Source organism: Odontesthes bonariensis, chromosome 3, assembly GCF_027942865.1.
Source record: "Odontesthes bonariensis isolate fOdoBon6 chromosome 3, fOdoBon6.hap1, whole genome shotgun sequence".
Classification (NCBI taxonomy): domain Eukaryota; kingdom Metazoa; phylum Chordata; class Actinopteri; order Atheriniformes; family Atherinopsidae; genus Odontesthes; species Odontesthes bonariensis.
This window is the reverse complement of record NC_134508.1, coordinates 5,499,348-5,524,040: the sequence shown is the minus strand read 5'-3', so window position 1 is coordinate 5,524,040 and position 24,693 is coordinate 5,499,348. Positions and strand designations below refer to the sequence as shown.

At 42.3% G+C, this 24,693-nt stretch overlaps 1 protein-coding gene across 1 annotated transcript; it reads left to right on the top strand.

Moving 5' to 3' along the window:
- Positions 1–423: 423 nt before the first annotated feature.
- etnk2 (ethanolamine kinase 2) lies at positions 424–22,965 on the top strand. The gene is made up of 9 exons (XM_075460135.1): positions 424–823; positions 8,815–8,952; positions 9,028–9,149; positions 9,930–10,070; positions 13,344–13,486; positions 15,312–15,395; positions 15,479–15,639; positions 15,756–15,829; positions 18,606–22,965. The coding sequence occupies exons 1-9, from the start codon at positions 677–679 to the stop codon at positions 18,676–18,678; spliced, it is 1,083 nt and encodes a 360-aa protein (XP_075316250.1). The 5' UTR covers positions 424–676; the 3' UTR covers positions 18,679–22,965.
- Positions 22,966–24,693: the final 1,728 nt, after the last annotated feature.

Sequence of the window (24,693 nt, the reverse complement as noted above, 5' to 3'; positions counted from 1 at the left end):
AAGGCTTTTTAACAGTGACTGCTTAGTTCTTCTCAAATTGATTGATTTATTTTTTTGATTTTTAATTTTTTTTTAATTAAAAAAAATATATATATATTTAGTCATTTATTATTATTATTAGTTAGTAGTAGTATTTTTATTAGAATTGGTATTTATTATTGTTGTTGTTAATATACAATCATTGTAAATATTAATAATTTTATTTATTTATTTATTTATTTATTTATTTTTTAACTGCTTGACTAATTTGAATTTCCCCCATTGGGGGATAAATAAAGTATTTTTCTATTCTGTCATGACATTCGGTGGAAACCGGGTCCACTCGGGCACACTCGGAAACAATGGGCGTACCCGAGTGCTGTGCGTCTCAATCGGCGGTACAATCGGATGATCCCAGGTGGGCGGAGCCATGTTGGAGGAAATGGTACAGTTGACCGACTGCTCCCAAGAAAACCGGCAACCAGCATCCACACCCGGCATTTTGGCCATACATTCTCTCTGCTTTCAGTTCAGCGTTACTCCTGCGGCTTTCTGGCGAAATATCGCAAAACTCACTAGCGTCTGGCTACCTAAAAAAAAAAAAAAAAGAAAGCGACCAAACCTTGTATGCTTTCAGTTTGTAGAAATATCTTTGAAAAGCTCGGAGATTAACGTTTCAGTGAAAAACTGCAGCAAGATGGAAACGCAGATACATGTGCCTGTCGGGTCGCCGGTAATTAGAAAAATTCCTATTTTCGTGGAGGAACACAACGTGACGGAAGGCGCAATGGAGCTCATTAAAGAGCTGAGACCGGCGTGGGACAGCAGCAGTGTCAAGACCAAGGTAACGTTAGCTGCAAAGCTAGCTGCACGTAGTATGCTAGGCTATGCTAAGAGTGACAGCTCTGTAGCATCCCCAGGCACCACCACCCAGGCCGAAGGAGGGCCGTGGAAATACGACCTATTGGCTACTTAAATTTATTTTACGATACATTAAAACGATTCGTCAGAATCTCTCCTTTATTTATTGAGGAGGATTCCACATGTACTCGAAGTCTAGTTAGCAAAAAAACCAAAACAATTCAGTGTCAACTAATCAAGCAAAGGTGATCAAATAGTAGAGAGTAGAGTAGAGTATCATTTATTAATCCCGAAGGAAATTAAGGTGTCTGGTAGCAAACATATATCAATATATCAATAAAAATACACAAGGCAATATAGGCAAGGCATTTTATTTATAGAGCACAACTCATACACAAGGCAATTCAAAGTGCTTCACAGCTACACAAGAAGGCAATAAAATCATTAAAAAAAATATAATAATAATAATAAAAATAATAATAATAATAATGAAAATTTAAAATTAAAAAACCCATAAAAAAAAAAATCATTAATTGATTAATTTAAAAGTGAAGAGTGCAGATAAAATACTTTCAGGTGTCATATGCACAGCTAAATAGAACTGTTTTCAGCCTGGATTTAAACATTGTCAGAGTTGAGGCCTGTCTCACATCTTCTGGAAGACTGTTCCAGATTTTAGGAGCATAAAACACATAATACACAACATTGCACATATATCAGCCATATAGCTCTTCCATACATTCAGCAAAAAGGCAGATCTCACACACACACATACGCAGTATGTATCTATTCTCCTAGTGAAAAGCAGTAAAAAAGAGAAAATGACAGTAAAGTAGACGTACTTCAGTTACAGTCAGCTGTGTTTGTGACACAACACAAAGGGACCAACTAAAGCACGAAGGCGAAGTCACGCTGTGCTGTCAGTGGACAGCTGGTTTTCAGCCGTGAAGCCAAGGTAAAGCACAGGTGGAACTGATGACAGTAGTGGTGTCCCTTCAGTGGCCCAGTAAACTCGTCACGGTGAAACAGCTGGACCTCCTCGGAGTGGAACGCAGCCCTGCGTGAGGACGTGTACGTGCAAAGGGTCAATTTAGACTTTGAGATAAGGAAAACGCACCGTCTCCAGACAGTCTTGTTTCTTAGTAATGCCTCTCTGCTCCCCATGTAAAGCTTTTGTAAGCCAGTGTGGCTTTATGTAAATAATACTGAGACCAGGGCTGTTTTTTTTTTTTTTTTTTTTTTTTTTTTTTTTGTATCCATGAATTTATGCAAGTTTAAAGCTCAAATGTGGTGCAGTTTACAACTAGTATTAGTCGGTTAACAGCTTCACAGTTAAGTATGTTTGTATAGTACGTATAAACGTTTTTCTGATGGTTTTCTCGAGATAACGAGTTAATTTACCGTTGGTTTTCGAGGCCACTTTTTCTCCCCAGTCTGCCCCTTTTTATATGTGTTTATATGTATTTCTGGCAAAGTTTTTTTTTTACCCATTTTTACCCCCCTTTCATTGAAAACTGAATAAAGTAGCCTATGAATCAAACATGGAATGTGGAGCGTTTGTGTAACAGTTCTGCTGTGAAAATGCACAAAGCAAATCCCGCTGGTGTGACGAGCATTTAGATAAATAACTCGTTACCTATATATATTTATATAGATATATTTGAATTTCCCCCATTGGGGGATAAATAAAGTATTTTTCTATTTCTATCTCGAGAAAACGCTAACGGCACCTCTCGTGCATCATTCGGTAACCATGGAGACAGCCTGGTCCCCTCATCTGGTCACTGATGAAGTTGACTATACCAACAGGATCACTTAGGTGTAAACGATAATGATAATGACATAATTATCTCGAGAAAACCATCAAAAAACAGTTTATATGTACCACGTCCGCTCTGGGCTTCCGTAGTATGGAGAGATGGAAGAGGCTGCTTCTGTTTCTGCTATTGTACTTTGTAGACAGTCCCTGCAGTCATGTCAGCACATAAGAGTCCAGTGTTCATTTACACAGCATGGAGGACAGTTCACGTTGGTGAAAATCGGGTCATATTTCGCTGTCTCACCCACCGTCAAGGAAGATGTGTCATTTGTGCTTTAATCAAGTTTCTCATGGGAGCTATTGCTTTAGGGAAATTTGAATATTTAAATTCTTTGAAGCAGGTGCGGCGCACTAAATGCTTCGGAGAGGAAAAAGGCCGCTCTTTGTGCTGGCTCTCTATACACTTCACTAAAGCGTCAGAGTAAATTGTGAGCCTTGTGTCATCTGCACACACTTTGAAGAAATTATTTATTTATTTATCTGTGCATGAATAAATAAGATGGCCCGCTGAAGGGTTGTTTCCCCTGCTATCCCTTCAGGAGGCGAGCAGAGCACATCTGAGTCTACTCCTTCCAATGAGAGAGGCACAGCCCCCGATTCCAAAAATGTTGGGATGCTGTGTAAAATGTAAATTTAAACACGAAATGTAATGACTTGCGAATTTCACAAACCAACATTTTATGCACAGCTGAACACAGGGGAAACGATTTGAAATGTCGAACCTGAGACATTTTTATCATTTCATGCAGTTGTAGTAGATGGACTACAGCATTGTTAGCATTGTCTTGCTGAAATATGCGAGGCATTCCCTAAAGAAGATATGGGCTGTGTTCGAAACCGCACACTTCTCCTACTACTCCTACTGACTTTTTTCCCCGAATGCATACTAGATTCTCCTAAATGTTGGGTATGCATCATGAGGTTACTACTCGTACTCAAACTACCCAAGATGCAACATAACGTGACGTCGCCGATCGTCATTTCCTGTCAAAACGGCAGTTTCAAGCTAGCTACAACGAGGGTAGGTTCACTTCCTGTTTTCAAAACAAAAGCACCAATTGTATGGTAATGGCTTTCCCTATGATAAAAGGCAACGGGTATTTTATTTTGTGAAAATAACCGGAAGTGCGTTGCTCACTGCGGCTAGCTTTAGTAGCGCCGAATTCGTGGGAACAAAATTGTAAACAGCCGGTATTTTGTCAGATTTTCAACACGTTGGGGATCTAAACAACTACTTTCTCGTCTGAAAATGTTTCAAATGTTGCTAAAGTTTACAGAGTTTAGAGCTTAAGAGAAATCAGCTTCAGGCCGGCTGATTTCAGCCAGGGCAGGAGTGAAATGCATTGTGGGTAAACGCTCTGCATACTGTCTGATCGATGAGTATGGAAGTATGCGGTTTCGAACACAGCCATCGCCTGGATGAAAGCACTTGTTGCAACAATTTCAACAATGATGGTGCCTTTCCACATATAGACATACGCCCACATGCATTCCCATGTTATTCAAATTAAAACGGACAAAGAACCAATAGATATTTAGTGGTTACAGTTCCGAGTGTCTTTCAGTGGATTCTTCTTGTGGATTTTAGGGATTCTTTTGAGCAAAAAGTTCATAAAGTGACACAGTGGAGGAGGGGGCTAAGTCACTTAATATTTTAAAGATCGCACATAGCCTATTTGAAAATGGGTTTTAAGCTTCTTAAAACTCAAGAGGCGATGCTTCTCCAGAATCTTACAGTGGCGGTATTGCATAGATTTTCTTCGTCCTTAGCTTTTGGCACATGTTTATATGTAGACTCCAGCGGTGTGATGATCATTTACCCAGCTTGTCCCCAGCACGTTCTAAAATGTTACGCATGGGAGAGCCTGCGGGATGAAGCCGGAGAGAACCTGCTCGCCACCATTTTGTTTGACTAAATTTTTTTGAGAAAACTGTATGTTTAGGTGGAGTGGCAGGATTTTGTGAGGTGCTGCTGCCTCTCATCTAGCAAACAGTGGTGATTGTGGAGACTGTGTCTTAAGGAAAAAAAAAAAAATCAGTGATGTCTTTCTGCAGTTGCTAAGAGCCACACTGTTCTGTGGTGCAGTTAAACCCTCATGAGTATGATCATTCAGGAAGCTTAAACGTGGAGAAAAGTAATGTTGGCTGCTTCCACCCATCACTTCTGTGTTTTACACAACCACAGTGTGGTAGGAGAAAACTGTAAATCTATAAAGTCTTTTATTATACCACTCTTTGTGTCCTGTAGGAGCTTTTTTGTTATTTTGTATATTTGGCTCACTTATTATTTAGTTATCTTTTGGGGGTTTAGTTTGAGGAATAAACCTTTTTTTGGTTGTGTATGATATTTAGTATTGTTTGAGTTAATTTGGATATTTAATTATGCTTTTATTTTGAAAGCATGGGTTAGCTGGGGCTCACTGGGAGAGTTTATTTAGGTGAGCAGGCACCTGGGAGGGCAAATAGGTTTTAAACCAGGGCAAGAGAGGCGGCAAAGGCCATTGTTCTTTGTTTGTTTGCTTGTGTTTGGAGAAATAAACCTAAAGAAACCAAATTTTTTGCCTGGACAATTGACTCAATTTACCTGCGTAAATTCACTCCCTATGTGTCTCAATGGCCGTTTGATTTAATTTAGTTTATTAAGGTTTTGACATTTTTTTTTTAGTTTTGATTATTGACACAAGAGGACGAATAGCCACTACATGTCCCAACTAATGTTATTGGAAAATATCATCTGGGCCCTGTGGTTCTTTCCGTCACTTTCACCGTAATGTCCGGCTGAAGGGTGAGGAAGATGGACGGAAAAGTGACCAGTGACTGAATGATTTATGAAGCCATTGGTGTTACATATCTCATGTCTGAAAGGGGCCTTGTTGTATCCAGCCCTGTTCTGAGTTGCAGCTTCTGTGAAACTCACAGTGGATTCTTTGTAGTATGAAGCGCTCTTTTTGAGAGCAGCTTATCAGTAGAAATAAGAAACGTCTGCTTTCTGGGTTTAAAAATACATAAATAAATAAAAAATGCAGTGACTCATGTCTCCCAGCCAGGTCACCGCTCTTACTCTCTCCCAGCTGCTGCAGCCGTGTGTTTACATCCTGCTTGCTAATTTTCTCAGGATCTGATAGACCACCCACTCGCTCAGAGCTGCAGCCGAGGAAGTGACGGAGTTAACAGAGCTCCAGATGCACGCCACGGACCGGCTCAGAGCCGATACCAGCGTGAGGAAAGGGCGAGACAAAAAAAACCAAAACTTTGCTGTTGCGGAGGATGCTCTGGAGCAGCAGAGCAGCTGTCCCCTCTTAGACCTGCGGTCCGACCTCCCAGAGGACCAGCGAGTGGGGTTAGAACAGCGCCACCATCCTTTTCCCATGCGAGCGCTATACGGCCGAACATTTACCTCTGTCTGAGTCCAAGCTTATCGCCGCGGGTTGACGTATTGATCGCTGGTCTTAGTGGCGTATTGTGTGGTGGGCAGAAGGGATCAGTCATGTGGTCGGAAAGGCACGGATGCTTGTGTATGTACGTTCATAACAGGGATGCCTGCGCGCCCATCTTTGTGGTCAGCCACGTGCGGAATGTCAGATATGCGTGAGTGAGCGTCTGGGCCGAGTGAAAGCCGGCAGCGTGTGTGTTGTTATTGTGTTTGCAGCAGGGGGACGGACCAGCCCACCACTTTCCTCTGGACTGACGCCGTCACTCAGATGTTTAAGGTCTTGCTACAGCTTCCTGATGACTCTTGATTTCTTTCTTTCTATCTTTTTTTTTTTTTTTTTGGGATATAACAGCTTCCATTATGTCATGTTCCACCTATAACCACATTTATTTTGATATTTTGTTAATCATCTGTGGTGTGCAAACACTGGATCTACACACAGTCAGTAAATTCTTAACTGCCATCCTGGTCACATGTTGGCTATAAAAGTAATGTGTGAATAATGACCTCCTCATACAGAGGAGCCATCTTGGAGCCAGTGTGCGCTTTAGGTGGGTTTTGGACCTCTTGACACAAAAACTTCTGCCCTAAAACCCACAGTATAAAATAGTGGTGGGACGATATGCTTTGGTCATGATTCGATTTGATAATTGCGATTCTACAAGTATTGTGCTTTGATATAATCAGTAATTTCAATTTTCTTCCTCCTTAAAAAACAAACAAGTTGAATCATACACTTCTAGAATGAATGTCGTTCCCATAAACAATGCACATCAGTCTGTGTATGTCAGTCCAGCAGCTGATATTTATTTCAACCGAGACAAAAAGAGGTCCTTAACATGTACAGCATCTTTTAAAGTTTACAGTTACAAAATTATTTGAAATGTCCACACCGCACAAATGTGGGCTAGTCTTAACATAACTTAATGTAATGAATTAATGAAGTTTTTCTGGACTCAGATATGACGTAATATAATCGATTCAGGGGAGAAACATTTATTTTTAAAATCGCGACATGTACATGAATTGATTTTTTTTTTTTTTCCCGCCCACCCACAGTATAAAACTGCTCTGAAACTGTCCCCGACTTCCGTAGAGAAGCAGTAAACAACTGCAGGTTTGAAAAAGGTGTGCACATACAGTACCAAGCAGGACGGAAAAATCATAGTAAATCAAACACGAAGATGTAATGCTTCATCATGAGACGCAAACATGTCCTCTCAGCTGTGTTCAAATGGTCCGACTGAAAGGAATGGTGAGATGGTTAGCTGCTGAACGTCCTTTTTCTTCCCCACAGGCAAACCTCCCCTTTGACCTCAGCTAGGGCTGAACGATATGGACAAAATTTCATATCTCGATATTCATGCCAGATATCTCTATCGATACGATATGACTGAGTTCAGTGAAAACTAAGCATTTTTCTGAAAAATAAAAAACATAACACAAAAGAAGGACGTCTGCATTCATCGGGTCTTGAGTTGGAAGTTTGTTGTTATAAAATGGAGCGTTAAACTGATGTAAGGTTCAGTCGTCCGGCTCGACCACAGGTCCGTGGTTGTGGCAAAATGTTAAATTTCACGGAGTTCGGATTCAAAATTCATTTTACATTCGTTATAGATTTTTGGAATGGCCATTCGATTGAAATATGTTCGGGATGGTATTTTGTAACGTTTGTCCAGCGTCCGAAACCATTTTCTGAAAGCCCTCTTTTGTGACGTGTACACGGGCACCATGTCTTTTGCATGTGGTATGTTACAGCATCTGTAATGTCTTTGTAACGCTGCTGAACGCATCAGCAATCAAACTTTGCTTGGGCTTCACTTTGGATGACTGAGAAGTCTCCGCGGTGGTGTTGTTTCAGGTGGTGGAACATGTTTGTTGTGCTGCCTTACCTCATCGCAATTTTTGCCAAGCACGACCTGCACAACACCTCGCTCTGGTTCACATCCTCTTTTCTGAATCCAAAACACCTCCAAATAATGGAGAATGACTTATTTTTTGCCACTAAATCCGTCGAATGCGCAGATTCTGCACCGGCCTCATGTTTCTCTTTTTAATTTCCCCGCTGTGAATGTAGTTTGTGTGTCTCCGTCTCCCTCGCTCCCTCCCTCGGATGTTTGTCATTGGCTGGCTTCAGCTCTACATAAGGGCAAGCGTAAAAATGATGTTTGCGACTGCCTGAGCTGCACATGCGAGGGAAATCTATATCCTTGAATTTGCAGTATTAATATCTTGAATGTTCATATCTAGATATTGATACGATAACGATATATCGTTCAGCCCTAACTAACACGATGCAATTGCAAAACTGAACCGATTGTTAAAAACATTTGTGTGACCTAGATTATTGCTCACAAATGGTAGCCTCACACAGCCGTGTGGATGATGTGTCTGCGCTGGGACAAAAGTTTAGCTACTTTGGAGTTAAAGTAAGAAATAAGCTAGCTGCATTGTATCTGACCTTGTACCAACCAGTCCTGTACACGCATCTATCGCAGTGTCAGAAAATCTGTCTGATTTGATGCTGATCTGTGGGCTGAAGGCCTTCTGATGATGATTAGGAATACTGCTCTATGACTCGCTTATCTGATGCAGGTCGAAGCTGTGTGGCGTCTGCAGTGTTGTTACAAATCCGAGGACGGCTAACGGCTCAGTGAAAAGCCCAGAGAAGCACTCGCGCTTGTTCTGAGAGGTTTTCTGACTTCCGTTCTCCCTCTTCCAGCTCTTCACCGACGGAACCACCAACAAGCTCGTGGGCTGCTATACGGACGACAGTCCCGAGGATGTGGTCCTGGTCCGAGTGTACGGGAACAAGACGGAGCTCATCGTGGACAGAGACAACGAGCTGAAAAGCTTTCAGGTAGTGTTGGTGAGCTCAGATCAGTTAAGAAGTGGTTCTTCAGAATTCTTCCTCATTCCTCTGCTATTCCTCCAGGTGCTGCATGCCAACGGCTGCGCTCCCCGCCTCTACTGCACCTTTCAAAATGGCATCTGCTACGAGTTCATGCAGGGAGACGCTCTCGGGCCGCAGGACGTCAGGGATCCTACCTTACTCAGGTCAGCATGAAACGGAGTCCCAGGACTTTTCAGGGGCTTCTACAGACTTTGGTCACTAGTGGGGAATGCTCGGGTGTTCCTCTGAGCCTCTGTAGTGTATTATACACACAGGCAGCATGTTAGATAGGAGGATTTAAATACAGATGGCACAACATACAAGGTATTTTCTACAAAAAATTCCTCCTTAAAGTTCTGATGCTGCTCTATAAAGCTCTGAATGGTCCAGGACCAGAACACATCAGTGACCTCCTGACCCAGTATGAACCTTCCAGACCCCTCAGGTCATCTGGATCCGGTCTTTTATCAGTTCCCAGAGTCAGAACCAGACATGGAGGAGCTGCATTCAGCTTCTATGCTCCACATGTCTGGAACAAACTCCCAGAAAGCCTCAGATCAGCTGAAACACTCAGTGTGTTTAAGTCCAGGCTGAAGACACACCTATTTTCAGCTGCATCTGAATAAATCTGAAGCTTGAGTTTCAAAACTTAATCACATTTTAACTCCTGATTTGATCTATTGTTCTTATTTCTTTCTTTTTCGTTTAAAATTTAAGTCATGCTTTTTATTTCTACTGTTTTAATGTATCTGTAAAGCACTTTGAATCGCCTTGTAGTTGAATTGTGCTGTACAGATAAACTTGCCTTGCCTTAAAACTTTGATAAAAGCAGGACTCACTGCCTCTGGATCATAATGTAGGGACTCCTTATAGTTGGACAATGAAATAGTCTAGTCATTAAATTTTCCTGTTGATCATAACGTGTTCATTCTCTCTGCTTTCAGATTGATAGCCAGGGAAATGGCTCGGATCCACGCCATCCACGCACACAATGGCTGCATCCCCAAACCCAACCTGTGGCTCAAGATGCAGAAGTACTTCTCCCTTGTAGCCACAGAGTTCACTGAGCAAGCCTCCAACGTCAGGTGAGCTCTTTCCTCTTCTCGTCATCGGTGCTTCTGTTGGTTGTGACAATGATGCAGACGCTTCGCGAAGAGCCGTCTGATTGGTCCGTAGTGAAGAGGCAGTTTGGGTTTGTTTGTAAGTTACAGATGTAACGGGGGTAAAAAATACAAATTTAAAAAAAAAAAGCACGAATAGTCCATTTCTGTTTTGATAGTGTTAAAATTGGCTTTGTTCTTGGACATTATGAATGAAATAGTCTCTGTACTTTTCCACGATGCACACGATATGACCTTAAGTGATCCAGGCACAGTGAGACAAAACAATTAGCCTGGGAAAGCAGGTGCAAGAGTCTCACACACACACACATTGTTTGGCTGATCCAGAGAATATGACGAAGCATGTTGAACCTACTCCTGTCCAATCATACTCGGTCGAGTGCGAGTCCAACCTATGTGAAACAATGAGGCTATAAATACAAATGATACCCGGAAATCGAGGCCCAGTCTGACGGATTTCCTGCGGAGCTCTGTTCCACTGAGCCCAGCGCTGAAATGCTTGACGTGTGACCACCAATAAACGCTTTATTTAACTTGAGATTCCTCCGGCTTGTTCTTGAGCTTCCAATGAAAGAATCGATCTAACAATAGTTAGAACTCGTGTAGAAACCGCAGCTCCTGGCTGTGGTACGGAGACTTTAACCTGGATCATAGCTGATTATGTGCTTTTAAAATCTGGATGAACTTTGTAGTGAGAAACGGAGAGAAAGTGTCACAACTTTGCATAATCTATGTCTCCCTTTCCACTTCTGATACACCGAGCACAGTGAGCAGCATTTAGATTATGGTGGAAACCTGAGCCATTTCCTGTATGTGAAGGGATAAGGATATCATTCAGACTTTGGATGGGAACAGATACGGCAGTTGCGTAGTCGGATGTAACGTTGGCGTTGACGCAAACAGGATTATTAACCCTGTTCCGCTAAAGGAGTTTAACTGTTTGACGGCCAGTTAAAATGTTTAGTCTTGGAAGTGAGATTTTATGTAAATGTGCAAAGTTTGGACACATCAACTCACTCTAAATGAATGGGTGGGTGTGTCCAGACTCTTGACTGGGAAAAAGGAAGGGTGACGGTTAAAAGCTGAGAATGATCCAGTTTGTATTTTGGCATTAAACCTGTTGAGCTGACTAATGCGGGCCCTTTCACACACTGCCCTGTAGCCCAGTCAAAGCGGATACCTCTGCAGCGACGCTATCAGATTAAGTCCTACCTGTGTCTTGTGTAACCGTAACTATAAAAGCCGGCCGGATTAGAGAGTCTGAGGCATGCAGTGGGGCAGCAGATGTTTGCTTAGCTCTGTCAGCTCACTTTACTCCATCTTCAGTAACGCAGTAGGCGTCCTGTTTGTGTAATATCTGTGTAATGTTCTAGTATTTATAACAGGAATGATCTGGAATTATCTCAGTAACTTTCCATTACAGAACAAAGGTGGTAGATCAGCTGATGCTGACTGGGAGAAGCAGTGAGCCGGGGAGAAATCTCCAAGGAAAGGGTGTGTCCAGTGTGTGTGTGTGTAGGTGATCCAGCCTGTCGGGCTGACTGTGGATTAAACTCCATAAACCCATTACAGTGAGCACAGGGGTCTCAGCACCCAGGAGTTGGTTGGCTGAGGCATTAACTCAGGGGCGTAACTCTTTGTCCACCTCCCATTAATGTCACTTTCAAGGCAGTTTGCTTCTGATTGGGTCAAAGGGAGTGATTTATTTATTTTTTTCAAATTTATTTGTATAGCACATTTCATGTACAAAACAATTCAAAGTGCTTTACATAAAATAAAAGCATTGCAGCAGGGAGTGGAAGAAGCATTACAAATACATAAAAGAATATAAAGAGAAACGGATGAAATAATTTAAATGAAATCTAAATGAATTTAAAAACAAGCAACACTCCAGATAAATTCAAAGATATCGTGCAGATTTCATGCATAGACACATGAGAAAGAAATGTTTTTAACCTGGATTTAAAAATGTTATTGTCTAATGTCTATTCTGTGACTGACTGGAAGCCAGAGTAAAGATTTTAAAGCTGCTGTGATGTGTTCAGATCTCTTAGTCCGGGTTAAAACTCCAGCAGCAGCGTTCTGGATGAGCTGCAGATGTTTAATGCTCTTTGTGGGAAGTCCAGTTAAAAGAGCGTTACAGTAATCGAGTCTACTGGAGATGAATGCATGGATGAGTTTCTCCTGGTCTGTTTGGGAGAGGAAACCTTTAATTCTGTTGATTTTTCTGAGATGGTAAAAAGCTGCCTTGGTGACAGCATTGATGTGGCTGCTGAAAGTCAGATCTGAGTCTATCAACACTCCGAGGTTACCTACTTGGTCAGTGATTGTAAGGGCCCGAGTCTCAAGATATCTACCAACGCTGACCCTCTTCTCTTTGCTCCCAAACAGAATGATCTCAGTTTTGTCTTCATTTAATTGTAGAAAATTCTCTCTCATCCAGGTTTTTACTTCCTCCAGACACTGACACAGTACGTCTGCTGGGCTGCAGTCGTCATGGTGACAGAGACACATAAAGTTGTGTATCGTCTGCATAACTGTGATAGTTGATGTTAAAGTTCTGCAATATCTGACCCAAAGGGAGCATATACAAGTTAAACAGAAGAGGTCCAAGAGTTGACCCCTGGGGGACTCCACAAGTCATGGCCATTTCATGTACAAACAATTCAAAGTGCTTTACATAAAATGAAAACATTTATGTGGCTGCTGAAAGTCAGATCTGAGTCTATCAACACTCCGAGGTTACCAACATGCTCAGTGATTGTAAGATCCCGAGTCTCAAGATATTTGCCCTGAGCCAATCATTCGTTGGCTGTGGGGATGTTCAGCAGGCTGGCCGAGACTTTAGTAAAGGTGCAGCAGGTGGACGACAAATCAAACCATTATAATCTGATCTCAAACTCTTTTCAGGAGCTGCTTCAGCAGCGTGTTTATAGTGACTCAGCAGCATTATAAGTGTCAACTGAGGACTTGCTTCTCATTAAGTGCGATCCCAGGGGCCAGCTGTCCGGAGCCCCACTGAGCCCGTGTGCTGCCTGCACATGTTGTTTTCACCTGGCTTTTGATTCCAAAACAAAGAAAGGCGGCTTATTTTTGGTTGATAACAGCGAGCGAAACTGTTCCTGTCACTCCCTTACTCTGCATGCGGAGCTGGGGTCGTGTTTTCAGACGCCTTCCGTTGTCCTCACAGCAGTGGGGGAAAAGCTGACCTTTTTCCTTCTCGCCTTCCCTCCCCAGAATCCAGCAGGAGGTTCCCAGCAAGGCGGTGCTGGAGCAGGAGATGGTGTGGATGAAGGAGCATCTTTCCACGCTGGGATCCCCTGTGGTGCTCTGCCACAACGACCTGCTCTGCAAGAACATCATCCACAACAGCAAAGAGGGTAGGCGGCCTCAGAACGATCCGTCCTCATGCGCCACTATTCTCCCATCCTCTGGATTTTTTTTTTGACAGGGATGGTACTTTCAGACGTTCATTGTCAGTGACTTTTTTCAATGATTTGCATGAAGTTTAAAATTCTGAATAAAAGCATACATGTGCAAAACAATCCATATGTCAATTTAAGCCTCATACCTGATTTAAAACACAACTTAATTTCTGAAAAGGGACATTTTTGTCCCCTTTTAAAACGACCTAAAAACATCATGTTAATATTTTTTTTGTGCTGGCATCTAAAGGGTTAATTTTTTTTTTTATATTTTTGATATATATATATATATTTTTTTATTTTTATTGAAAACTAGGTAGTTATGAACTGAAGTGGAATAAAAGATTTATGGAAAAAAATATTAATATATGATGTTTTTAGGTAATTTTAAAAGGGGAGAAAAATGTCCCTTTTCAGAAATTAAGGAGTTTTTTTTTTCTACACAATGAAAAATTTGCATTGTATATGATGTGTGTTTGAAATTTGAAAAAATAGTAAAAAATGCACAACTGGACCAAACATGATGAGTATCACTATTTCCAGTGTGAAATTAGAGGAGAAAGTACACCCCAAGTGGACAAAAATGTCCCCTATCAGGGAATAGGGTAAAACTAAAATGCATGTTTTTATGAGGCTAAACACATTAAAATGGGCCTAACTGAGCAACGACTCCAGTCGATGCTAAAAACTGAACTAATAATGACCGGAATTAGTGCAAACAGTCTTCCGGTTTCACTTAATTAGTAACGAACAGACTACTGCTGCTTTCTGTGCCGGAGAGTTCTGTCCTCCAGGCAGCTCTTGTTGTGGGCGCGTCGAGGCCTGAAGCTGCAGAGGCTGAACGGCGTTCTACTCTGCGCTGGAACAGCAGAGAAACCCACTTTAACCACCCAAAAAAAATGCCATCAGAAAGCCTTTTCCAGCATGGAGCTTTAAAGCCACCAGATTCCTTTTGACAAAAATGGTCATTTTTTTTAATCAGAACACAGAAGTTGGTGTTTTGCTGCTGTCCTGATCTCTTAATAGGTTCTTAAGGCTGGGCAACTATTACAATTTTTAATCTAATTAATCACATAATTTCCCTGATTAATCACGATTAATCACATTTGTACGCAGAATCCAAAAATGAATCCAAAAGTAGTGTATAGCTTTTAGCATTTAGCTTTATTTTAAATGTGCTGCCATATGAATGAAAGTGCCATAACATTTGTTGTGCAAACACACTTTTAACATCAGCATCTTTCTGTAGTTTTTATGTAGAAGCCTCGCTCCACTGTCTGTTTCCTTGAATGACTTGCTGCTATCAGTTGTGTGTTTTGCCTTTAAGTGATATTTTAGACTGGAACTACTACGCTGAGAAGACAATTCAACTTGGCTGTGTTTACAGATGACTTTGGTTCTGTCGACTCCGCCGTCTGGAAGAACTTTAAAATGAAAATGGCCGAGTAAAAGTTCCGTACCCTTCTCCATGGGTGGATCCGCCGACTACTTTCTTTTCCTGTTCCACAGCAGACAGCAGCAGACTTTTACAAAATAAAAGCCTGTGAGCAACAGACTTTTACAAAATAAAAGCCTGCGAGCAACAGACTTTAACAATAATAAAATAAATAATAAAACCTGCGTTAATGCGCAATAAAATAAAATATTTATCTGCGTTAAATAATTAACGAGTTAACTCGTTATTATCGCGTTAACTCGCCCAGCCCTATCGGTTCTATACTTTTATGTTGGCTAAATAAAACGTGCCACCCGTGTGATGCATGTTCTTTTTGTCTCTCAGGTCACGTTCGCTTCATAGACTACGAGTACTCCAGTTACAACTACCAGGCCTTCGACATCGGCAACCACTTCAACGAATTTGCAGGTTTGCAGTGTGACTTTGTGGTGATGTGATGTTTCCGCAGCATGGATTATTATCCAACCGCGTGTCCCTTTTTGTGTGATCAGGCATGGCCGAGCTGGACTATGGACTGTTACCGGGTCGGGAGATGCAGATGGACTGGCTGAAGGAGTACCTGCAGGCATACAAACTCTTCACCAAGAAAACCGAGGAGGTCAGCCCGCAGGAGCTGGAGACGCTCTACGTGCAGGTCAACAAGTTTGCTCTGGTGAGAGGAGAATTATCTGCAAACACATACACATCTCTTACATCTCTGACACACACACACACACACCCGGTGTCTCATGTTGCGATATCACATCTGACATCTGTGTCCCTCTGAAGGCTTCTCACTTCTTTTGGGGCTTCTGGGCGCTCATCCAAGCCAAATACTCCTCCATCGACTTCGACTTCCTCGGGTAAGTTTTTGTTGTGCGTGTCGAGTGATAGCGGTGTGTTTCTTTATGTGCGTGCGTGTGGCAACCCTTTAACCCTCACCCCCACCTGTGTCGGATGTTACGCAAAGTAAAAGGTGAAAGCATGTCTCTGAAAAAGATCCGTCAGCAGGGGAGAAGAAGAGCATTGTGGCAGATTGGAAGTAATAACCCAAAAGCAACATGGCTCGCGTTTCTTTTATGAGCTTCCTCCCACTTAATACACCCTGCCTCACACAGGGAGCCACATGGAGTCCAGGTTGTCTCCTCTTGTTGTTGACAGAGAGAGTTTCATGGACTGCAGAGAGAGAAATTTTGCACCGTTGCAGGATCAAATTATCGATAAAGGAAAAAATGTTGTATAACCACAAGTTGGTAAAGTTGTCTAAGAGAAGCTATGCTAAGAGCTATGCTAAGCTCCATGTCGAGGTTTACCTTCCGGATAAACAGCTGTTTTTTTTTTTTTTTGTTTTTTCCTTGTTTTGTCCGACAAATGTTGCAACCATAATTCCATTAGAGGAAAATCTGTGTTCTAGTTTGTCAAAAGTTTCCATAAAGCTGAATTTCATGTCAAAGCTGGAATTTTCTGACTTATATTTGAACCGTTCTTTACATTTTGATTGAATGTTATTTTAGATGCTTTTTGGTTGCCAATCCACAAGATTCTGACGGAATTCAGGTTATTCGACCGCTCTTCTTTGCAACATTTGTCAAACTGAATTGATTTGGTCGGTTTCCTGAAAAGGACCTGGCTCATAAGCAATGTTCCCTCTAATTTTTCATGTGTCTGGGCTCCCTGAGCATACTGAGGACCACTGTGAGCAACATCAGGTGGGCACGCTGTGGCCACACACCTGTATCACACCTGTTCAAAACCTTGGATCATAGCAAGTTACATGGCTTATTAAAAGAATCAAATCATAGCAGCTATTTTCATTAGTTTTAATATAAGCGATTTGGCCCACTTAAAATGAAAAAGACAAATCTTGTTGTTCATGAGATGTGTAGTATGTTGTGTTATATGTGAGAGTCATGCTTGCAGCCTGCATGTTTTGCAGAGTAGACCTTTCTGACTGGAAAAAAAAAAAAAAATCTCCCCCAGTTTCACCGCTTGTTCTTCTATTTGCACTCAGACAGCCGTTCCATCCTAAAAGAACCGCATTTCTTTTTTACTTTGGCTTGGTGAGCGGATGTGTCTCTGGCGCTGCCCATGCGTTTCGCCATGATAAGGGGCGTCTCTTAACTCCGCTGCACACTGTTGTTAGCTAGCTAACCTGCACGGCGCGTATGGGCAGGGCACATATGCCTGCACTATCAATGCTCCGATTGGCTGCATAGCGCAAGTAAAAACGCATTATTGGTTTAATTAATTAGATTAGATTAGGTCTAGTATTAGATATTCATCAATACGTTTATGGTGAATTTTATTTTATGCGCTGCATAGATTTTCTTGTGCGCTGAGAATGTGCGAGCAGCTTACAGGGAACATTGCTCATAAGCACGGTCCACATATTTTTGGTGGTGTTCTGGGGAGGATTTTGAGAGGCAGAGAAGCCGAAAAGCCTCTGGTGTCCAGCAGATGGTTTCAGATTGCGCTGAAGAGTCGAAGGAGGTCCTCCTTCCTCATTATCGCACCTACTATATGCAGTCTATCGGTTTCTCTGGCATGAAAACAGCCCCAGAGCATGATACCACCACCACCGTGTTTAAGAGTTAGAACAGTGTTCAGCTTTACCGCTTCAAGCACAGACAAACTGAGTCTGCGAGTAAACGCCTCTCTGTCTGTGTGGTCGGCTTTAACAGCGGCCCTTCATGGTGACACACTGACATCGGTGTTCCAGCAGCTTTCAGTGCATCGCTGTTTCTTGGTGGTTTTGTGTTGTTTCTTTTTTTCCCTGACCATCTAAACCAGGTTCCTCTCAGCTGGCGCTGATGGTGGCTCCACCTTCCAATAACTTCTACAGTTGTTAGTGACGCTATGGAATCTGCATTTCTTTAGAAATGACTTCAAGATCCTTTTAACTTCCAGGATGAAATGTAACGAGTTCAGAGATTTTAGATTTGATTAAGAATTAGGCCTGGGCAACGATTAAAACGTTTAATCTAATTAATCACATGATTTCCCTGATTAATCACGATTAATCGCATTTGTACGCAGAATCCAAAAATGAATCCAAAAGTAGTGTATAGCTTTTAGCATTTAGTTTTATTTTAAATGTGCTGCCATATGAATGAAAGTGCCATAACATTTGTTGTGCAAACACACTTTTAACATCAGCATCTTTCTGTAGTTTTTATGTAGAAGCCTCGCTCCACTGTCTGTTTCCTTGAATGACTTGCTGCTATCAGTTGTGTGTTTTGCCTTTAAGTGATATTTTAGACTGGAACTACTACGCTGAGAAGACAATTCAACTTGGCAGTGTTTACAGATGACTTTGGTTCTGTCGACTCCGCCGTCTGGAAGAACTTTAACATGAAAATGGCCGAGTAAAAGTTCTGTACCCTTCTCCATGTTTGGTGGATCCGCCGATTATTTTATTAGTAATCAATTACTAATAAAACCTACCTTAATGCGCGATAAAATATTTATCGATGTTAAATAATTAACGCGATAATAACGAGTTAACGCCCAGCCCTAATAAGAATACAAAGTGTGTATGGGTTCATTTCAGTTTAGTACTCGGTGGCGTTCTTTTAAAAACTCCTTAAATTAAGACCTGTATGTCTAATTCTTTCTCTGTGTCGCTCCTGTTTCCTGCAGCTACGCTGTGCTGCGCTTCAACCAGTACTTCAAGACCAAACCTGCACTGATGGCCCTGCAGATCCCGGAATGAGTGGCGGCCGGAAAAAGGTGGAGAGAAGATGGGAGGGAGGCAGCAGCGGGCGAGACGCTGGGACTCCCTGAAGGACGGGGACTGTTCTGTTAGCGGGGTGCTGCTGGTGCACCAGGCATCCTTCTTCAAGCGCAATTACTCTTTCATTCCTCCAAACTTTACCTCCACGTCCATCACAACTCCAGCTCAAAAAACTACGAAAGCATGTGTTTGTGAGATTTGTCTGTGTCCTTAATCCATGTCCCATCTTTCCCCAGAATGAGCGCATCGGTGTGTGTTTGGAGTAGATTTCACTGACTTAAGACCCGCGTCTCTGTCTGTCACACAGCACTCGTCATGAAGGTCAGAGGGTTCGATGCTGACAGGCTGCCTGCTGTGCGCCGTGTATCATTCACTGCTGTGGTATCATTAGAGTTAGACAGTGGAACATTTTACTTACATGTTGTGTGTGTGTGTGTGTGTGTGTGTGTGTAAAATGAGACCATCCCTCTCAGTCTCCTTCACTTCCTGATCTGTGTGACCTCTCGTCTCGTCCATCTTCGGTGCTAAGAGCTCATAGCTGCTGTGTTTCTGCTCTGAGCCACAGATAAACTAGCTGCATCAGAAACTTTTTTGCTTAGACTTCTCTTTGGACGCAGTTTGAGCTCCTCCGGTTATTCCTGCCGTAGCAAACTGCTGCCATCGTTAGAGCCGCAGAGGTTTCCTTTCTGCGCGCCGAAGGAAGGACCTGACAGACGGCGAGTGTGTGGAGCAGCAGATGACTTTAGGCTGAATCACTTGTTGTGTTCTAGCAATCAGTGATGGAGAGTAGCTACGTTTCTGTATTTATTTCTGTTCTTACATCTCGGGTTAGGGACGGCTTAGTTTGAGCAGGTGTCGATGTCGAACTGAGAAGCTTTACTGACGGAGGAGGGACGGAGAGGTGGTGCCGGCTCTGTGTGCACGTCTGTCCACAAGCTGATTTTCCAACTTTTATGGCTTTTATGGTTACAGCGCTGTTGACTTTCCATTTGGAAAATCCCAGCCTCTGTCACCCTTCCCCTCCCTGCTCTCGTATGTCGGCTCTCTCCCTCGTTTCCATCTCTGTCTGACCCCCCCCCCCGGCTCCTGGTTGCATCTGTTTTGGATGTCAAATTCTCCTCTCTGCGACACTCTAATCCTCTCCCATTCTCATCCCAGATCCGGAGCCTAATTTGGTTTCATAATCGGATGTTGCATAAGTCATTTCCTGGGTCTTCACCACCTCCTTTATTTCTTTATATTCTGCCAGTAAAATGGGAAATAAATGCAGAGATTTATTGAAACCTGTTGGAAATGCCGACTGTAAGGTAAAACCAGATTTTTGTACTATTCTTACGAGCGTGAAAGTCAATATTTGGTCTGAGCACCTTTATTCTCCAGCACAGCCTGAACCCTCTCAGACAGCTTTCTGTCCTTTCTTTAAGGAGTCTTCAGGAATAGTTCTCCAGGCTTCTTGAAGGACGTCCCAAAGCTCTTCTTTGGATGTGGGCTGCCTTTTGTCCCGTTCTCTGAAGATGATCTCACACTTACAAACGGGAACATTCACAGTTGAGTCGAGCTACGATTACAGTTCTGCCCGTCTTTTAACTGAAGCAGTTTACATGCACGGGAGGGGAATCAAGTGATCGAATGAAGTATGTTGCTGTGGACTGAGAACATTTTTTTTTTTTTTTTTTTGGAGGCCAATCCATGACTGATGGAGTTCCCATTTGCTAAGTTTTCAGCTAATAGCTCTTTGGGAAACCTTAGTGGTGCAAAAATACTATTTTAGCGCCATCACACTGTGACTTTGTTTCTGCTTAGTCTTCTGTTATGTAGACACAATACTGACTCATCCCTCGATTTAGACACTGTTTGATATTCTTGAATGAGTCATAAGTTAGTGTTGAGTGGCTAAACAAACGGGGGGGGGGGGGACACATTCCTCTGAAAATGGTTCGGTACAAGGACCGTAAATGAATGAAAAAGCCAGCCAGAGTCCAAAGACCAACTTTAAAAGATGTTCAGAAAGCTCGGAGAACTATTGCTTAAGACCACCTTAAAGTTTACAAGGAAGTCTGGCTGCTTGGAAGCAAAATATAAAGAAATGAGAGGGAGAACAACTGTGTGGGGTCATTTTTTACATCCAGGGAAACGTCCACCTCGGGTTGGAGGAAGAAAACTGTAACACAGGTGGTTCCATGGCTGGTTGAGCGCTGAATGGAGCACAAGTCGACATTTCTGTCTGTGAATCTTTCCCCAAAGAGTTTGTTCAGCTGACGAATCCTTGAACCTGAGCTGTAAAGAGCGTTCTGCATTTTCTCCAGATCTGTCCGTGTCAGTCGGTGTGGCCATCGTTGTTGGAAGGTGTTGGTCTCTCGCTGCAGATCAAGTGTTTTTTGGCTTTTTTTTTTTTTTTTTTTTTCCTGTGTTAAACAGTCGAATCAAACTGAGCAGAACAGGCAGCCTTTTGTAACCGCAGAGGAGTGTTTTTTTAACTCTAATGACGCGCACTTGGCTCATGTTTGTACAGTTTGAACACCACACAGTAATGTTAAAGTGGTGAAGGGTTAAAGCACGTAAGTTTTTCTTGCTTTTCCTGTGTCTCGACTTAAATGCAGCAGCAGTGATGCGTCTTCTATTTCAGCTCAAACACTTTTTTAAATTATTATTATTATTATTATTTTTTTTTTAGAATATCTAATCCCCCGCCTGCCCAGAAGGGGGGGCCAGTGAGCGTCGACCTTTGTCCTGCATTGCTGGTGTCTGTGACAGACTGAGCTTAATAATTGAGCAGGTGAGGGGCAGCCTGTCAGTGCAGGCAGGCAGGCTAACTGATGCTAATGGCTCTCATTCAGAGCCGTTAACCTCAGGAGCTACGAGGGCTAAAATGTGGGGCTGGTTCATATTCGAGTTCTCTGTGTGGGTCTGAACACATTTTGTGATTAAAGAGTTATTTGCAGAAAGATTTCCTCATGTAATGGCACATATTTGGGAGCAGAAAAGCCATTTGTGGCTTTGTAACGAAGAAAGAAATCGCACTTTTAATTTTAGAATCATCAGCAGCTAATTTAAATTGGGCATTCGTGGAGCAGTCTGCTTAATGGCTTTTCAGACAAAGGCCAAATTAGTGAACTCGCTGCTTGAACGCACAATCCCGATACACTGGTAGGTTTTCAGCCTGGACAAAAACGGGCATTTGCACTCCATAAGCATCGAATGAATTTCTGTTTTCACCTTCACCTGCTGACGGATTGTTCAAAGGAAAGGTGGCCTGAGTCTCATTTAGTTCACTCTAAAGTGAGATCTCACACCCACGGAGAAGTTTAAGCTAAATGTAGAGTCGGTGAGCTGAAATCACATTCCACACAGGACTGAGGTTCTCAGCTCTGTTGGCGCATGTTTGCACTGTCGGTCACCTTTTACCCACTGTGTCCTAAAAGCTTGAACGCGTTCTCACACCACTGAGGAACTATTTATGTGGGAACCATTTCTAATTGTACATTTAAAAGCTGAATTTAGCTTTGCTGAACGGTGATGTCGTACTGTATTAATTCAGAAATGTAACAGCAAGAGGCCAAATTGATTTTTAAAGTCACAGTGGACAATCATTTCATTTTCATTTCTGCTGTACATCCAGCCGGTGTGGAGCACGGATGAGACGCCGTCACTCCAAATTGTTATTTTGACGAAAATAAGGCGTGAGCTCACTGTCGGGAATCCTAACCTTTAACAATCGGAGCTTTCAGTGAGGCAGGTGCGACAAGGCAAACAGCAAAGCGACGAGTCATACGTGAAATACGGAAGGTATTTCTTAACTTGAAGACCAATAGTTCTACTTTCTGTGTTTTTGTGTCTGTTCCATGCTGGCTGTCAGAGAAGCCCGCTGTCCACCGTGCGTGGAACGCAGTTTATTTATTGAGTGACTCTATAACATTGCATCACCCACCTGTTTAACCATGGCTTCAAACAGTTTGCATTGCAGTTAATTTGAGATTAAACTATTTTTGTGTGTGAATGTACTAATGTAATTTTTAAAAGAAAAACACTGTTCGGAAAACAGACTTTCTCTCTTTCTTTGTACGCTGATATTTTTGCAAAATGCTTCGACTTGAACGGCAGAGCGCCATGTAAAGGGATTCGGCTTTGTAAATGTACTCGTCTGTTGGGCGCCCAGCGGAGATGGAGGATGTAAATACTGTGAAAAGCTTACTGTACAGTGATCCTTCACGCCTATAGAAGTGGCAAGAATTATTATTTAACAGTTGTCGGTAAATATTTCCATTAAAGAATAAATGATTTACAAAATGTCTGGTGGTGGCTTTTGATTTCGCTGTCAAGTTAGGAGGAAGTAGAACAACCTCTGCTGTGGGCCATCCTGCCAAACATCCATTCTGACAGGCTGGGATGGTGACTCGACACCCTTTTCTGAACCTTGTTAGATTATTGGATTATAAACCGAGGCAGCTGCCACTGAAGATTAAACCGGCTGCAGAGATGAGCGTACTTTTGAGACACGGACTTGCCTTGGGTTCATTAATACTACATGGAGAAAATTAGCTAAAAAGACAGGATTACAATTTAATAAAAAATAGAGGGTGAAAGAACACCAGCACCAACATGCAGCTGATCGGAGAGCCCATAACTGGGCTGTCTACCTGGATATCCTTCATTTCTTCCATCATCACTGTGATTAACAAAGCTAACAACAACATAAGAACCAGAAACGGTTACACATTCAGAACTTTCAAACCTAATGTTCTTATGTATCATTAAGTAAATTAGATCAACAACATGACATATTAATTGCACGCTATCACTTCTTAAACAAAAAGCAGATCCTAAATACAGAAGTGTGTGGGGACAGTGCTCCCTTACTGCTTCCACAGGAATTAGGAGGTTCAGTAGCAGCCAGGATCTGCTAATCAAAGGCACTTTATTAATTGCTAATCATCAAGTGTGAGCACCTTTATAAAAGCAGCAGTTTGCTGGTCTGTCGATAAAGAACATGGAAGCATAGCTTAACTTTGTAAAGTTACATCTGAGCAAACCACAAGACTTCTGGAACAATGGGCCTCGTGCAACAACTGTTCGTACGCACAGATTTGTTCCTAAGTTCTGTGTACGAGTGATTTAAGTACGGAAGCCCTAAACGGCCATAGATGCATACATTTTATTCCATCCGTACTAGATATAATATACTAGATCATTTTCCTCCGTTTTCTCGTGATAACGAGAGAATTAATTTGAGATCTCAAGAAAACAATGATCGTTTTCTCGAGATAACGAGTTAATTTACAGATGGTTTCCGCCCCTGTTTATATGTGTTTATATGTCAAATGCATAATTTTGGGTGTGGAGTATGCAAATCTACTCTTCTCCTGCACGTGGACTTAAATACGCACGGGTGGCATTCATCATTTACGCAGGTCGTTTACACACTTTTTCCGAAGTTAAGAGCGTTTGTTGAATCTGACGTGGCGTGTTCGTCAGACACTGTTAAAAGTGAGAGAACTTTAGAATAAAAATACGAAAATGTTCTTGCATGAGGCCCATTGTCCTTTGGACGGCCAGACCAAAGTGGAGATGTTTGGTCATAATGCACAGCATTGTGGGCTTGTTCTGCAGCCACCGGACCCGGACACCTTGTCCAGGCAAAGGCCAGACCTCAAACCTGGTTGAAATGCTGTGGTTGGACCTTAAGAGAGCTGTGGAAAAAAACATGCCGCAAACTTCAATGAACTGAAGCAACGGTGCGAAGAAGACTGGACCAAAATTCCTCCACAACTATGTGGATAATATCATACATAAAAATGATTATATCACGTTTTTCCTGCTGAAGTTGGTTCTACAAGCCCCTGAACCATAGGATTTAATTAGCTTTTCATAAACTGGGACCTACTTTGTGTTAACCTGACATGGTAAGAACCACGTGATTTTTTTTTTTTTTAACTTCAAGTCCCTCAACATCACATTGACAGATGGTGTACCTTTTTGCACATGACTTCAGATCCC

Excerpts from the sequence above, each read along its gene's own strand:
- etnk2 (XM_075460135.1), top strand. The coding sequence starts at position 677 with ATGGAAACGCAGATACATGTGCCTGTCGGGTCGCCGGTAATTAGAAAA. Across the intron at positions 15,396-15,478 it reads CCACTTCAACGAATTTGCAG|GCATGGCCGAGCTGGACTAT; the intron begins GTTTGCAGTGTG and ends TTGTGTGATCAG. Across the intron at positions 15,830-18,605 it reads ATCGACTTCGACTTCCTCGG|CTACGCTGTGCTGCGCTTCA; the intron begins GTAAGTTTTTGT and ends TGTTTCCTGCAG.